The sequence below is a fragment of the Artibeus jamaicensis genome, unplaced genomic scaffold (genome assembly GCF_021234435.1).
Source record: "Artibeus jamaicensis isolate MK-2021 breed Jamaican fruit bat unplaced genomic scaffold, CSHL_Jam_final contig_471, whole genome shotgun sequence".
Classification (NCBI taxonomy): domain Eukaryota; kingdom Metazoa; phylum Chordata; class Mammalia; order Chiroptera; family Phyllostomidae; genus Artibeus; species Artibeus jamaicensis.
Window position 1 is genome coordinate 7916816 of NW_026521850.1, and position 15476 is coordinate 7932291.

The 15476-nt window shown below is 43.5% G+C and overlaps 1 protein-coding gene across 8 annotated transcripts in view; it reads left to right on the plus strand.

Annotated features, from left to right (window-relative positions):
• MAPKAP1 (MAPK associated protein 1) overlaps nucleotides 1–15476 on the plus strand; it is a 217448-nt gene that overhangs the window by 117392 nt on the left and 84580 nt on the right. For all 8 annotated transcript variants that reach the window (XM_037160554.2, XM_037160699.2, XM_037160623.2 and 5 more), the window contains one exon: nucleotides 14062–14171. In XM_037160554.2, coding sequence (XP_037016449.1) covers nucleotides 14062–14171 — 110 coding nt within the window. The remainder of the gene's footprint in view (nucleotides 1–14061; nucleotides 14172–15476) is intronic.

The window sequence follows — 15476 nt, forward strand, 5'->3', positions numbered from 1 at the left end:
GGCCTGGCGGGTGCCCCTCACAGGGTGTTCGGATGTTTTCTCGTTTTTGTTTTGGGTTTTTAAGTGGTTTTTTTTTTTTATTATTAGAGGGGAAGGAAAGGAGAATGAGAGGGAGAGAAACACCAGTGTGTGGTTGCCTTTCAGGTGTCCCACTTTGGAGACCTGGCCTGCAACCCAGGCATGTGCCCTGCCTCGGAATCGAACCAGCAACCCTTTGGTTTGCAGCCCGTGCTCAATCCACTGAGCTACACCAGCCAGGTTGTTTTCTCATTTTGCTTTTAAAAAGAGACTCTATGATCGTCTTTGCAGGATCCATTTTATTTCTGTTGAATAATTTCCTTTGGATAATTTCTGTTAGTAGGATTATTGGTCAGAGTAGAAACATTGCTAGACCGCGTTATATCGACATGTGTCCAACCTTCTGAAAGATGCACCGATTTACAGTGCTACCAGTAGCATTCACAGAGCCCTCTGTTCAGTCTTACAATCACAAGGTGTCATTGGAAGGTTTCTCTTTTTACTTTAAAAGAATGTATACAGTGGTATTTCAGTAGTTTCTACTTGCATTTGCATTATCTATTAGTAAGTGATTACATAAAAGAACTGTTCACATTAGCACATAATTTTTACACATGTTAATTGTTAATACAATTAACATATGATCATAGCAGTCTTTTAAACTGAAAGTTCTTTTTAAAACAATAGCTTTTAAATCAATGATTTTCAATAGAGTAGGGCTGGGGGTGGAACGGATACACCTCTCCCAGGAGAAGTATCTCGCCGTGAACCCCACCTTCCAGGGAATGGGGGTAGGGCGAAAGGCAGACAGTAACAATAACTGCTTTAAACTTAGTGCTCTTTTTTTCTCCCCGAATGACTCCCATCCCTGCACTCTCACTCTGAAACACACATACCCGAGTCAATACTTTTCTATTTTAAAGTCAAGAGATTTTATTTGACATGTCTGGAGTGTTTCTGAAAACATGAGGTAAAGTAGAATCTTGATATGTGAGCATTTAGAACAAAAATGTCACTAAATTTTCTGGGTTTTGTGTTTCTTGGTTGTCTGAGAAAATAGTACAGGCTACTGACCATTTCTCCTGTGTATATTTTCTTAGTTCAGCAACCTCCCATTCACCTTTCTGGTCTGTATTCTAAGATAGAAATTTCTTTCCTGCAAATGCAGGAAAGAGCAGACCTTCGGGAATCTCCAAGGATGTGTCCAAAGTTGCAGGGAGTGAAGTGCCAGCACAGTGAGTGAAGCTGTCACTCCTTCTCTTCGCTTCCCCCTTCCTCTCTGCATCCTTCTCCCAGTGGAGAATGAGTGGGAAGTAGCTGGGAAGACACTGAACTGAACCAGGAAGAGAAAGCTAGGTTTGGCAACAGGAGGCGAATTCCTGTTTACTGAGGTTCAACTGTGTGTACGTTCTTCATTTAATCTGAAAGTGTAATCCAGTTTTTATTTTATTATTATTTTATCCTCACCTGAGAACATTTTTTCATTACTTTTAGACTGGAAGGAAGAGAAAGACCAATATGAGAGAAATGTCAGTCAGTTGTCTCCCATATGCGCCTGGACTGGGATTGTACACATGCAGACTGGGAACTGAGCCGGCAACCCAGGCACGCACCTTGGCTGGGAATCAAACCCACAACCTTTCAGTTTTTAAACAGCGCTCTAACCAACTGAGCCACACCAGCTAGGCCAGCCCAGTTTTTATTATGACCATTTTGGAGACATGACGACTGAGTCTGAGTAACTGTCAGGCTTAGGTTTGAACTTATGCCTGACGTCAAGCATCCTGCTGAGAGTTGGCGCAGGGAATCTAGCATTGGTCTAGTCTTTCAAGCAGATCCTACTATCTTAAAGTGAACATTCAGCCCCTACTGCAGTGAAATCCATAAGAGCATGGTGGCCTCTGGAGCAAGACTGCTTGGGTGCTAGTCCTGACCTTACCCTCACCAGTGTGTGATCTTAGCTGAATTACTTCACTTTTCTATGGCTCAGTTAAATGAGGGTAATAATAATGGCTCCCACATAGAGCTGTTGTGAGGGTTAAATGAGTCAATAGAGGTAAAGCACTTAGAACAGCGCCTGGCCTGTGTAAGCATTGGCTGTTTGCTGCAGTTACTGTTATTACTCATAAAAATTCTCCGAGGGCAAGAACTGGATCACTTGTGTCCCACAACACCCAGCACGGCTTGGTCACTATAGTAGGTATGCCACAGATATTTCTTGAGTGGGTAACCGAATATATTTCTTTGCTGCTTCTCCATTTTTCTTTTCCCTGTACTTTCTGTTTTCTATCAGGGAAGGACAGAATTTGGGCGGACATTGCTCAGAGAAGGCTGAGTTGGAATCACTTTTGCTGAACATGGGCAGGAGTGGATGTTGGAGATGTGCAGACTTTCCACCGAGTCCTCCCACAGGCAGACATCCTTACAAGTAGTATCCAGACCATGAACTCCTTCAAGATAGGGAGGGTACAATCTTAGTTATTTGTATATCCTTAGTACCTAGCACAGGGCTTTATAAGCAGGAATGAATGAGAGTCTGAAATTGTCTATGGGCTGCTAGGAGGCCCTTTGACCACGTTTTTTTGTCCCACCTCATTTTCTGAGCCCACTTAACCTTTTTTATTTTGCAGCCCCACTCCTTCCTTTTGAAAACTATGAAGCCTCGGGTTGCCTCTGGCTTTCAGAGGCCCTCACCCACCGCGCAACTAGGAGGTTCCAGTGGACTGTCTTTCCCTACTCCACATGAGGCAGCTCAGGCTTTGAGTTTAGGCTAATCTGGGTTCAAGTTTCGGCTTCACTAGTGACTTGCTGCGTGACCTGTAGTCTCAGAGTCTTCCTTTATAAAATGGAGATAATAGTAACTACCTCATGGAATTGTCGTCAGGATGTTTTTTAAACATCAGTAACGTATAGCTCTCTTTTAAAGGAAAATTAATGCTTGCCCAAATTTTATTATGTTACTTAAATACGTACAAATGTAAAATTCTATCTACAAATTCATGTCTTTGGCAACCTAAACAAAGTTACAAGTTAAATGGAGATGGAACTATAACAATAATAAAATACAAATTAGCAACTTTAATGCAACAGATGATGTTTTGCTGAAATTAAATCACCGGTGTTGGGTTTCACTGGTGCTAAAAGTTTTACTTGTCAACTTGAGCCTTTGGTTTTCATGCAAACATCAGATTACCATATTATTGTTTGTCCTTTTAAATAATGAAATGTATCTTTAACTGCTTGTTCATTATTTTAATGGGCCAATTGATATATAGTACATCCTCCCCAAGTTTTAAGTATTCTTTACTGGAAAAGTAAAGAACATTTCTCTGGGATGACCAGTTTCTTCCAGTTTGCCCAGAACTTTGCCTGTTTCAAGATGGCAAGTCCCACAAGAGCACCCCCTCTGTCCCAGGGAGCCGGGATGATCGGTCACCCTGCTTTCTGACGTGAGCTGGCCTGTGCTTAGGTTGTGTCTCTGCTTGTTGATACCTGAGCACAGGGCGACACAGGCACGGCAGAGCACAGAGTATTGAGGGCTGTTCCTCTCTGTTCAGAGATCGGAGAGCCTTGTGCCCATTTCTCCATCACTTTTCTCTGTTCAGCAAACTTTGCACACAACTTGCAGTGATGTCATTTGGCCCTTCCTGAGTCTATTGGCGATGTTAAATAAGTCTAGCTGCTGGGACACACAACCCCCCAAATCTCATCAGTTTGATCCCGCAGGTCAGCAGGCTTTTCTCTAGAGGACCAGATAGGTATTTTAGGGGCCATACAGTCTGCTTCACTCGACTCTGCCATAGTAGCACAGAAGTAGCCGCACACTATACGTAAATGAATGGGCATGGGCCAGATTTGTCCATCCTGGCTTGTCCGAGCTTCTTGTTCATATCTGTCTGATGAGGCTCCCCTGGCTCTCTACTCAGGGTTCCTCCAGCTGGGTGGAAATGGGGAAGGTGGAAAACTGGGAGTCGCTACATCTATATCTGTATCTGTCCCTTATGTCTAAGTCACTGTGAATGCTATTGACCACTGATCAATGCAGAGGTTAGGGGCACCAGCCCCTGTGCAGTCAAAACATCTGCATATAACTTTTGACTCCCCTGAAACTTAACTGTTGGTAGCCTGCTTTTGATGGAAGCCTTACCAATAACATAAACTCAATTAACACATACTTCATATGTTACATGTATTATATACTGTATTCTTATATTAAAGTAAGCTAGGGAAAACGTTAAAATCATAAGAGAAAATTTATTTATAGTACTGTATGTATTTTTAATTAAAAAAACCCACATGCAAGTGGACCTTGCAGTTCAAAACTGTGTTAAGGGTCAGCTACGTGAATTTCATTGAACTAATTATGTGTCACAGGTATATGACAGATGTGTGTGCATATGTATGTGTTGTGTACATATATGTGATTTTATTGCACTACATTAAAGGTGGAGTTTTTCATTTCTGAAACTTAGAGAGTCTGTGAATTCATCTGTCATCTCTGGAAGCCCTTGGGCCTCAGGGAGGACATGTTGCTGTGAGGAAGTTAGCTCAGACCCTGGTGTGTAGGAAATATTACACAGTTGCTATTTTTGTTATTTCTGTCAGAGATTTATCAGTCTGAATAATTCACACTGAGGTGTGTATGGGGTTTAACCTTCTTTATTATTACACAATTAATACATGTCTTTTATAGAAGGATTTAATAATAGAGCTATTTTTCTTTACACAGAAGGAAATTTAAAACTCCTCTTTGTTTGATCATGCAAAGAAGACTTATTATGTAATTATTTGCATTTAAAGAGAGGTGCTAGTTAAATGGATTCCTAATTGGAAAGCTGGGTGCCTTTTGCTGGTCTTACCAAGTCAGGGCTAGACCAGCCTTTCCCTCCTGGGCCCTTGGGCCCAGGAAACCCCGGGAAATAGAGTTGTTTGGGGAAAGAGAATGGATTACTCTTAACTACTTGCAAATTAGGAGCCCGCTAATGGAACCTGCCTGCCTCCTTTACCAGATCAGCAAGTGGATTCTAAGACATCCTTTGTTCTTGATCGATTTTGGACAGAGCAAATTTAAGAGTCCCTAAATTGCTGACTCCAGGGAAGAAAAGTCAAAACCAATAAAATGAACAGAATCCCCCTAGATCAGAAGTCAGTAAGAGCAATTAAGCTGCCCTCCTAGATGTGTTTTACTTAAAGTGTTTAATATAGCAGGGGACCTGGGAAAGGAGCTGCTCTGACCAGGACCGCAGGGCGGACAGAGTCCAGTTAGGGTTTTGCTCTTAGGAACGGAGCGGTGGGGCGGGCAGGCAGATGGTGAAGGTCTCCTACCAGAAGCGGGCTGCCTGGCTCGGGCGGTGTGGCCCAGCGGGCTCCCAGAGACAGCAGCCATGGCTTCTGTTGGCTCTGCATTGAAGGGAAAGCTTAGGTGCTTTTGAAGGAGGAATGCCCTAGATTCATTGCTCTTTCCTGTGTGAAGGCTTTTCAAAAGGGTTGGTAGTTTTAGCATGCCTTCCTGACTGGCTCTCCACAGTCACCCCAAGTGACCAGACCTTTATGAAAGGATATCATTAGCTTGAAGCCTCTCCTGCTCTTATGTGATAGTGCCTTGTGGTCTGGAGAAGACAAAAGAAAAGAAAATGAGCATTTTTGCACCCTCACACAGTTTAGTGCACCTATTAGCCATTATCTCATTTATTCCTCACAAGCAATTCATTTTTTAAACATTCAGACAAACAGTCCCTGACTTAGGATGGTTCTACTTAAGATTTTTTTGACTTTATGATGGTGTGATGGCAGTATGCATTCAGTAGAAACCACACTTTAAATTTTGAATGTGGCTCTTTTCCCAGGCTAATGATATGCAGTTTGATACCCTCTCGTGATGCTGGACAGCAGCAGCGAGCCTCAGTGCCCAGTTGGGCACACAGTCGTGAGGGCAAACAGCTGATATTCAACAGTGGACTGTGTCCCCTGAGTTTTTTGGATATTGTGTTCTGAGCACATGTAAGGCAGGCTGAGCTCAGCTCTGCTGTTTGGTAGGTCGGGTGCATTAAATGCATTTTCAATTTACAACCTTTTCAACTTATGGAGGGTTTATAGGGACGTAGTCCCCATCGTAAGCCAGGGGGCATCTGTATAAGCTGAGGATCACAGACAGGTAGTTACTTACCCAAGGTCGTCCAGTTTGGTAAGGGGCAGAGCTAAAATAGCATAAAGAATAAAAAAAGATGACTATGTTCTTTGTAACCAGGCCTGACAATATGGGTATAAATTTTCCTAGTTGTATATTTTTTGCTCATATCACAGAGGACCAACTGTGTGTTGTTTCTTTTCATTCTGTTGTATTAGCAAACATTTTCGTTGTCCAGATTGTCCTCGTGTGTGGAGATGTAACATATGCAGCCTGTTTAATTTTGTATTTGTAAATCTGACTTGATTCCCTTTTTGGCAACAGCTACTGTCTAGAGAAAAGAGAAGATTTTTCTTTGTCTCTTTGAAATGGCAGTAATATTGGAGCAAGTAATAAAGACGGAAAGCATTAATTACATACTTCTAAGAATGCAAAGGTCAGACAAGCTAAATATGAATGTTTTGCTCACTGGAATGTCTGTCTGCTGAAAGTGTGCCAGGATTCACTCTGTTCCTCCAGTAAAAGCACACATTTTAGATAGCTATCAACTTACTTTGGTATCCAGAACTTAAACCAGAATGTTGCTTTAGTTGCTATGTATCTTAAAAGTTTAGGACTCAGGTTGCTGACATTAATGTTATTTGTTTCCTGAGCCACCCCCTTTGGCCACGTTTAGTTACTGTGTCTCATTTTGATTTCTTCTGTTCTCCCCTCAGCTTAGGCTGGAGTCTGTCAGCTGCTGCTATGTACATGTCAGGCTAGTGACTTGTAATGTTTATTAATACAGTGTCAGTCTTGCTGTTGAAAAAACCGTGATGCTGCTCAGAAGGTTGCGGTAGAACGAAGCGTTTGATTTCCAGATCCTGTCTGCACTGCATTGTGAATACGTTCTCAGATGTTATGCAGTTCACTGACCTGACAGTTATGGGACCCCGCCTGGGACCCCATTTCAGCAGGACATATTTGAACAGAAACAGTTTGCAAAACTTTACACACTTAAACTCCTGCCAAGGCAAACTGTTAGCCACTTGAGTTTGTTATAAATACCCAGTGGCAGTGGTTGGAAGTAGCCCACAGTGTGTTTTATATTCTGAACTGAATGTGAATGTCTTTGCGGTTATATAGAGTAGTAAATAATTGAGTTTGATTAGGGAGAGGGACCTCATTATCCCCCACCTGTGCCCAGCTGGAAGGGGAGGGTCGAAATGAAGCCATTAGCTGTCTCTCTTACTGGCATCTCAAAGAGCTCAAATACATCTGTGTCTTATTTTCTTTTCTGGCACAATCAGTCGAGCAAGCTAAGCAGGCATGACCGGATTTGGCAAGTCCCAAGGACTCTGGCAAAGATACACAAGGAGAAGGCGGAGGGCAGTCATTTTGGCTTCTCACTGCCCATTAGTCTAGCGAGTTATGTTTTTGGAAAATGTCTGTTTTGAAAAAGAGTACTTTATCCAATGTCAAACACCGCATACTTATACAATATGCTTTGATCTTTAAAAAAATTTGCTGGTGCAAGGGGAAACAAAGTGTGGCATTCACACTAGTGTAAACTCTCTTTATTGATAAAGTAATACCCAGAGGGCTTGCTTTAAAGCAGGCATGCTATAGTTATTGCAAGGCCTTTTCTTGCTCATATAATTTCATTTTCTACCTCGAAATGCTAGGGAATGAACTCGCCTGGAATTGGGGAACCAGAACAGGTTGGGAAGTAGAGGAGTGTGTGTTTGTCACTGTTAGGAGCTGGTCAGGACTGGAGCAGCGAGCGCTGTTCTGGGCAGCCTTTGCCCACTTCCACAAGCTCACGTTGGCTCATAAAACTGTGCCATTCTCCAAGGGCTGTTAGAAGGGAGACTTGTAAGTCACATGTTAGTCCAGAATTGGGACATTATTACAGTCCAACTGGGTTCGTTACAGGGAACTGGAGCTTTCCCATAGTTTGGTCAGTGTTCTGATCCGAAGGACACGCACTCTGGAGTCTCTGCTCCCCCTGAGTCCCCGAGGCTCTCTTCTGGGCTGCGGAGGGGATTAAAACTCAGGCTTTGTAGTCTGGCTGACTCGGGTCCGAGCCCTGACTCCTCCACTTACTAGCTGTGTGAATCCAGGGAAGTATCCTGGCCTTACCAAACCTTGATTCCCTTCTTTATAAAATGGGACTGATAACAGCACTGGCCTTTTCTGGGAATATTAGCTGAACAAAGTAAGTGTTCAGTAAATGTTGACTTTTGTCATTGTCTCTTCATTCTATGTCACTTCTTTGTACATATAAAGAAAAAAGCCCATTGTTGTTACATTAACTTGCTTATTAAGCGTGTATTATATACAGGTATCACGTTAACTACTTTAGAAGTACTTAGCCCTCACAATAGCCTTACAGTCTAAGAATCATTACATTTCGTAGGTAAGGAAACTGGAAGTTAGAGCGGTTATATCATTTCCCCAAGGAAGGCAGAGCTGGGGCTCCAGCACAGACCCCATCGCAGAGCTCACTGTGCTCCGCTGCCCTCTGGCATAACCACCATCTGCCCGAGCACGGTGCAGAGCTGAGTGAGGACTGTGCTCTGAAACACCTCCACGAAGAAGCCTCTCTGCCCCCTCACCTGTGCCCAACTGGCTACATACCCTGTGTTTCTGCAGTACTCTGAGCTGGCTTCCACCTTTGTGCTTGTTACATAGAACTATAATTCTCTGTTTGCCTCTTTTTCTTTCCTACTTGGGTTGGGAACCATATTGTTGATTTCTGAATCCCAAATAGGATCTTTAATAGACAAGTGACCATTAGGTAAATTTCCTAATGCCTCCAGCTTTAGTGTCTATAAAATGAATATAGTGCCCTGGCTGGTCTGGCTCAGGGGATTGGGCACCAGCCTGCAAACCAAAGAAAGGGTCACCGGTTCAATTCCCAGTGAGGGCACTTGCCTGGGTTGTGGGCCAGGTTCCCTATTGGGGGCGTGCAAGAAGCAACAGTCAATGTACCTATGTCTCACACAGTAGGGTTTCTCTCCCTCTTTTTCACCCTCCCTTCCCATCTCTCTAAAAATAAATTAAGTATCAAATAAAACAAAATTGATTAAGTATAAATATCTATTTATACTTATAAATAAATATAAGTATAAGTAGAAATAAAATTAATTAGTTAATTAAGTATAAATAAAATGGATATAGTAGTAGTACCTGTTTTAGGATTGAATTAATACAGATTTTTAAAGCTTAATTCAGCATTTGGCACATAGTAAGTATTCAATAGATAGTAGCTGCTGCTATTACTGTTATAATTATTGAATAATAATATCTTGTACTTTTTAGATTAAAAATCTCTAAGTCTCATTGAATTTCTCTGCAGTACCACCTTGATTTTTTACTTCCATCATCCCTGTCTAAAACTAGTGAGTTAAGCTGAGGTAGAACACACCTGCTTCTCTCGCTTGTTTATTCTCTCAAAGAGGAAAACCTTGCCCTGGCTGGTGTGGCTTGGTTGGTTGAGTGTAATCCTATAAACCAAAAGGCCTCTAGTTCAGTGCCCAGGTTGTGGGTTCGATCCCCTGCCAAGGCTCATATGAGAGACAGACGATTGATATTTCTCTCTCACATTGATGTTTCTCTACCTCTCTCTCTCCTTCCCTTCTCCTCTTTTTAAAAAAATTTAAAAACCGCCCTGGCTGGTGTAGCTCAGTGGATTGAGCGCGGGCCTGCGAACCAGACAATCGCAGTTCAATTCCCAGTCAGGGTACATACCTGGGTTGCAGGCTGGTTCCCTGCAGGCCAGTTCCCAGCAGGGGACGCACGAAAGGCAACCATACACTGATGTTTCTCTCCCTCTCTCCTTCCCTTCCCCTCTAAAGATAAACAAAATATTTTTTAAAAACTTGCTTAAAAAATAAATAAATAAAATTATGTTTAAAAAAAAAACCCTTGGCCAGGCAGCTCAGTTGGTTAGAGCATTGCCCTGACACACCAGGTTGTGGGTTCCATCCCCAGTCAGGGCACATATAAGAATCAACCAACAAATGGACAAATATATGGGATGACAAATAGATATTTCTCTGTCTCTAAAAATCAATACATTTAGATACAGAAGGTGAGGAAATCTTGAAAATGGAGCCTGGAGGACTCTGTTTTGAGCTTCAGGGAGATTTTGAAACCTGGGCCACAGGTCGCTTGCTGACAGTGCCCCTGAATGTTGCCACCATGGCAGCACAGTGCACATTTTAATGGCCCTGTGTTACCAGTTAAAAGCTGTGAGGGTTCAGATTCTCCCCAAAAAGCAATTCCTGCTGAGGGGTCAGGGGGCACGAATGGGGCCTCTTCTCTTGGAGTGGTGACTTGGGACAAAGGGAACATAAGAGAAGTTACATCTATAAACTCTTTGTACCGTTTGCCAGTCTCAGTGCCAGGTGCTTGGCATTCAGTGACTGTTCTGTTCTCCCGACAGGTCTGTAGGGAAGCGCCCTCCTCATTTCACCGGTGCAGCTGAGGTTCCCCGCATGTTAAGGCAGCATTTCAGTCAGTCATGGGCCAGGATGCCTGGCTTCAGCGCTCTACACATAGAAACCAAGCTTTTTAGATGAAGACCTGTGCCTCTGTTCTCCCTCTGTGCCCCATCACTTCTAGTCTAATAGGTCGTGGAGAAACGCTTGTTGTGTTAGGTTAATGCTGGTATGAACACTTCCCTCCGGTAACTGAGCGGCTTTGCACTGGGACAGAGCTGAATTCCTCAAGTGAGTAATCTCTTTCTAAAATGCCCATACGTTTTTCAGTGGTTACGAGACTTGACAGGACCTAACTTTGAATTGACTGAAGCACTCCTGGTAGCATTTAGTCAGCTCCCTGAAGTGACGCTTCATCCTAGAGCCGGCACTGGCAGCCCAAGGAGCTGTGGCAGGGCCATTTCTCCCCTCAGTGCCCCCAGGGTGCCCGCACTGGCAGAAAAGAAGCCGGCTACCCACAAGGGAGCAGGAGCAGTCCACCTGAGGGCTGATCGCTGCCAGCACAGGTCCCAACTCAGAGAGGAGAAGGCAGTGCCCCGAGGAAGGGAGGCCGGGTGAGCAGCCTGCCCGCCTGGTGCCAGCGCTTTCCTGCGATCATGGGCTTCTCCATCTCAGATCCAATGCTCGCCATTAAATAAAAGCAGCTCTAAAAGATGTATTTCAGTAGACTTTTTAGAAAGCCCACAAAAAATCCTGGATATTAAGAAATGAGGCATAAAACTCAGAATGTTTGGAAGTCAAGCTGAAAATTGTGGTAGCAAGTCTCCATATCCATTTATTAAACGTGAGCATAACTTAACAGTCGCACCCACATGCATTCTGAGAACCACTTCCACTCTGCACTCCTGTGCTTCAGAAACCTTTCATCCCCTTCGGTGCTGGCGCCTGGGAGCAGGTGCCCACATGGCGCTCTCTCGGCTGCAGGCAGAGCAGCGAGGGGAATGCGAGGCCTGCCCGAGGAAACTTTCATTAGGTCTGGCTGAGCGTGCAGTGTGCGGGGCACAACCTCGTTCTCCTTTTAATGCGCGTGTTTTTACCGAAATGGAGCCCCAGAGTGAGATAGCGCGCACCCGCAAAGGCACGCTCCGGGCGCGTGCGTGCCCCTTCCCTTCACCGTTGTTTTCATTTTCCTCTCCTGAACCTTGCTACCCTGGCTTCAGCGCGGAGGCTGTAAAGGAAGATGGAGAGCCGAGTTACCTCAGAATGATCACTATCGTTAACATTCACGGGTGGTTCACTTATCATTCCTGACTGCACAGACATGGCAGCCGCTCGGAAGCGTCCGCAGGTGTAGCATGGTGATACATATTACATTGTGCCACAATGGATTTATGTATTCTGTAACAAAAGAAAAGTGTAATGAAAAAATACAGAGGGTAATCCTTTATTCCTCCACCACACAATTTATCAGTAATGCCTGTGGATGATAAGTGCCAGGGATTTCCTCTGCTTGCTTTAACCTTGTCACCCAGGTACATTTTGGTAAAATGACAGAAAAATACAGACTGGGGATTTTCCTCTGTTCAAAAATCTTTTAAAAGGACACTTTTAATTTATGGAAGTTAGTTCAAACACAAGGCTTCCTTTCGAGCTTTTAGTTTGCCTACACTGGAAAAGATAAACATATTGGTTTGAAATAATGCTATCAGCCAGCAGCAGATTAGGAGAGAATGTAAGCAATTTATAAGCAGACTGCAATCGAAAATAGTTCAGGTGGAACCCAGGTGGATGGAGGTTCACGAGCCCTAGACTGGCGCTGGCCTGTGAGCACCCGAGAACTCGTGTTCCCTCGTACGCCCGACTCACCCATCGCACAACCTACTGTCGCAGATGGAGCGCACACTGCCTCCGCCTTCCAAGGAGCGAGCAGGGGAAGGCGAGTCTGAGCGCGGATGATTGGCATCCGTTCCCAACACACGCTGGCCCCACGCCAGAGCAAATACCCCCAAGTTTATAAATGCACAGAGCACTTTACGTTTCAGTGCCTTTGCCAAAGTATCACTTACTGCATCACTCCCTAAATATAGTTTTTTTTTAAAAGAGCTATTTCTTATTTTGCTTTGATCAGTAAAATAAACTTTTAAAGATTGTTCTGGGATGGGGTCCAGCTTCTGAGGTAAAGAATGGCCAGGGCTCAGGCATGATTCAGTAACAGAGTGTTCAGTAGAATTAGCTTGACAGTTCTCAGGCCTGCTGTTCGATAGCGAGAACTTGACCAAGTTAAAATGGATGATCGTGCTGGCGAGACCAGTGTCGGCTTTTGCTTTTTAACAAATGGAATGTCAGGGATTAAACAGCAAGCCGGGTGGAGAGGAGGGGTGTGGAGATGTCTTTGTATTAGGGAAGCAAATTGGGTCCTTGGTTTGGAGATGAGCCCCCAGCCCCTGCAGCAAGCCAGCCACCTGGCTGGGTCCAAGCTAGTTTCAAGGCCCCTTCCCAGCCTGTCCTACCAGCGGGAAGCTTTTCCGAGACTTAGCTAGGGCTTGGCTTTTCTTTCAGGTTTCTTGTCAGTGTGAAGTTCTGCCATGTTTTTTGGCCATGTTCCCCTTTGAGATTCTGGTGGGGAGATGGGAATGCAACCAAACTCCTTGTGGCAATTCCCATGTTCCATGGTTGGAAACTTAGGTCCCATTTGTTACGTGAGCTGCTTGGAACTGGCCTGTTTTGTTCCGGTGCCCAAGCACAGTGAGTAAGTAGTGTTTGTGACACTCGCTATTGCAATTACCGGTCCTAGTGAAGTGACGCTCACCGGGGACGGGCTTCTGCTGTTCGGGTGCTCGTTTCATACCAGTCTCCCCCTATGTTTGGTCGGCTAGAAGCTTACAGGCTGTGTTAGCGTTTTGCCTTAGAATTATTTCTGCTTCAGCTAATATGTTGTGTGACCTTTTAAGAAAAAGTAAATAGAAACATTCCTACTGAAGTGTACATAGATTATATATTTAAAAATATATAAACACCGGGTGTTTCTTTTACTGGCTAGTTAGGAAGAGCCTTTTCTTTTCCTTGTTGTGAATGGCTTTGGGCTGTCACACACCCCTCCTCATACACACAAACTCATACAACGTGACATTTTCCCTCAGGGGCTCCACGAGCTTTACTATGATGGTAGTGTCTGCCTGCAGTGACATCTGCTGACACAACCCAGTTTGTCATTTGTCAGTCCTTGCTACACCGACCCACACAGACCAACTAGATTCAATTTGAGATCAATTAGAAAAACCTCCCATAACTGACCTCTCTTTCACTTGGAACTGTTCGCACTAATGCCTTCCTTTCTCTCTCTCTTATTAGAAGGAGGTTTATTTAACCTATTTTTAAATAATTGGCACTTGGAGGTACACTGATTAAAACTTTCTTAAACACAGTGAAGACTGAAATAACGTCCTTCTGGTTGAGTGTTGGTAATAATTTAATGTTTTTCTTTTCCTTCAGAAATGCTGCTCATGGATTCTCCCTTATTCAGGTGGACAACACGAAGGTCACCATGAAGGAAATTTTGCTCAAGGCAGTAAAGCGAAGAAAAGGATCCCAGAAAATTTCAGGTAGGAGAGAGTTAAATGATACCAGGGCCACAGCAGCTCAACCCTTGGTTAAAAGTGCTTGGTGTGTGCATGTGTGTGTCGGCGCATGTGCATACATGCATAGGGGGTGACGCCCGGCTCATAGATGTTTCAGACGCCACTGCCAGAAAGTCTGGTCAGCAGGTCTACCACAAAACAAAGTGATGTGTAAGCTGCCCGTGGGCCTAAGGAAGGGACTGGGGCGGTGGCTTATGTAATGAGAGTGTGTTCACATCAGTTATGGAAGCTTTGTCATTAATAATTTGTGATAGATTAAGCCAGGCTACTTGGGCTAACTCTTAGTTGGTATAAAGCAGTCCTGAAAACTGAATCAACCCTAAATTTGAAGTACTGCTTTTAATTTAGTTTTTACATAATTTTCAACGGAGGAAACTTTAAAAAAAAAATTTATTGAATTTGTTGGGGTGACATTGGTTAACAAAGCAATACAGGTTTCAAGTGTACAATTCTGTAGTACATTGGCTGTTTATTGTATCGTGCACTCACCACTCAAGTCAGGTCTCCGTCCATCACCACTTCTGCTCCCTTTACCCTCTTCTTCCCTCGCCCACCCCCTTTCCCTCTGGCAGTCACCGTACTGTTGTCTGTGTCAGTGAGGGGTTTTGGTTTGTTTGGGGGTTTTCTTTCCTTAATCCCCATGAGGGAAACTAAATTGCTAGTGTTTGGGGTACGAAATAAAACAGAAAAGATTTCATTTTTACCAATTAAAGGCAACTGTAAAAAAAAAATGTTTAAAGATAAATCACTTGATTCACAGAAATACCTGTTAATCTCTAATTTCTAATTACCCAACTTTATACAGAAAGTTGGTTTATAGTATTAGCTGTTATATGTAAAGGATATGAGAAATATATAACCAATATTGAGAAATAACTATTCTGAAAAATAGCCCCAAGATTTGTCATGCCACAGACAACTTTAATATAAATCAACCTGTGTGTGACGTGTCAGGTGTCTTAGCTTTGTAAATAAATGAGACTTCTTAAACACCTTTGGTTCATCTTTTGGAAAGGAAAAAAAGGCATTGTTCAAGCTGAGGAGAATGGCTTTGTGTTCTTTTTAAGGGGAGGCATATAATCTGTTCCAGATTTAATTAGCTATCTTCAGATGAAAGCTGAAGTTTTAATAAAAGTTAGAAGAGATAACACAGTGAAGGACACGGATGAGCTGTCTCAAGGCCATATTCCAGGGGAACGATAAGAGCTGTAAAAAATGGCAGAGGAGAGCAATTGAATGGAGCAATGAAAATCTGATTCTCATAAAAAA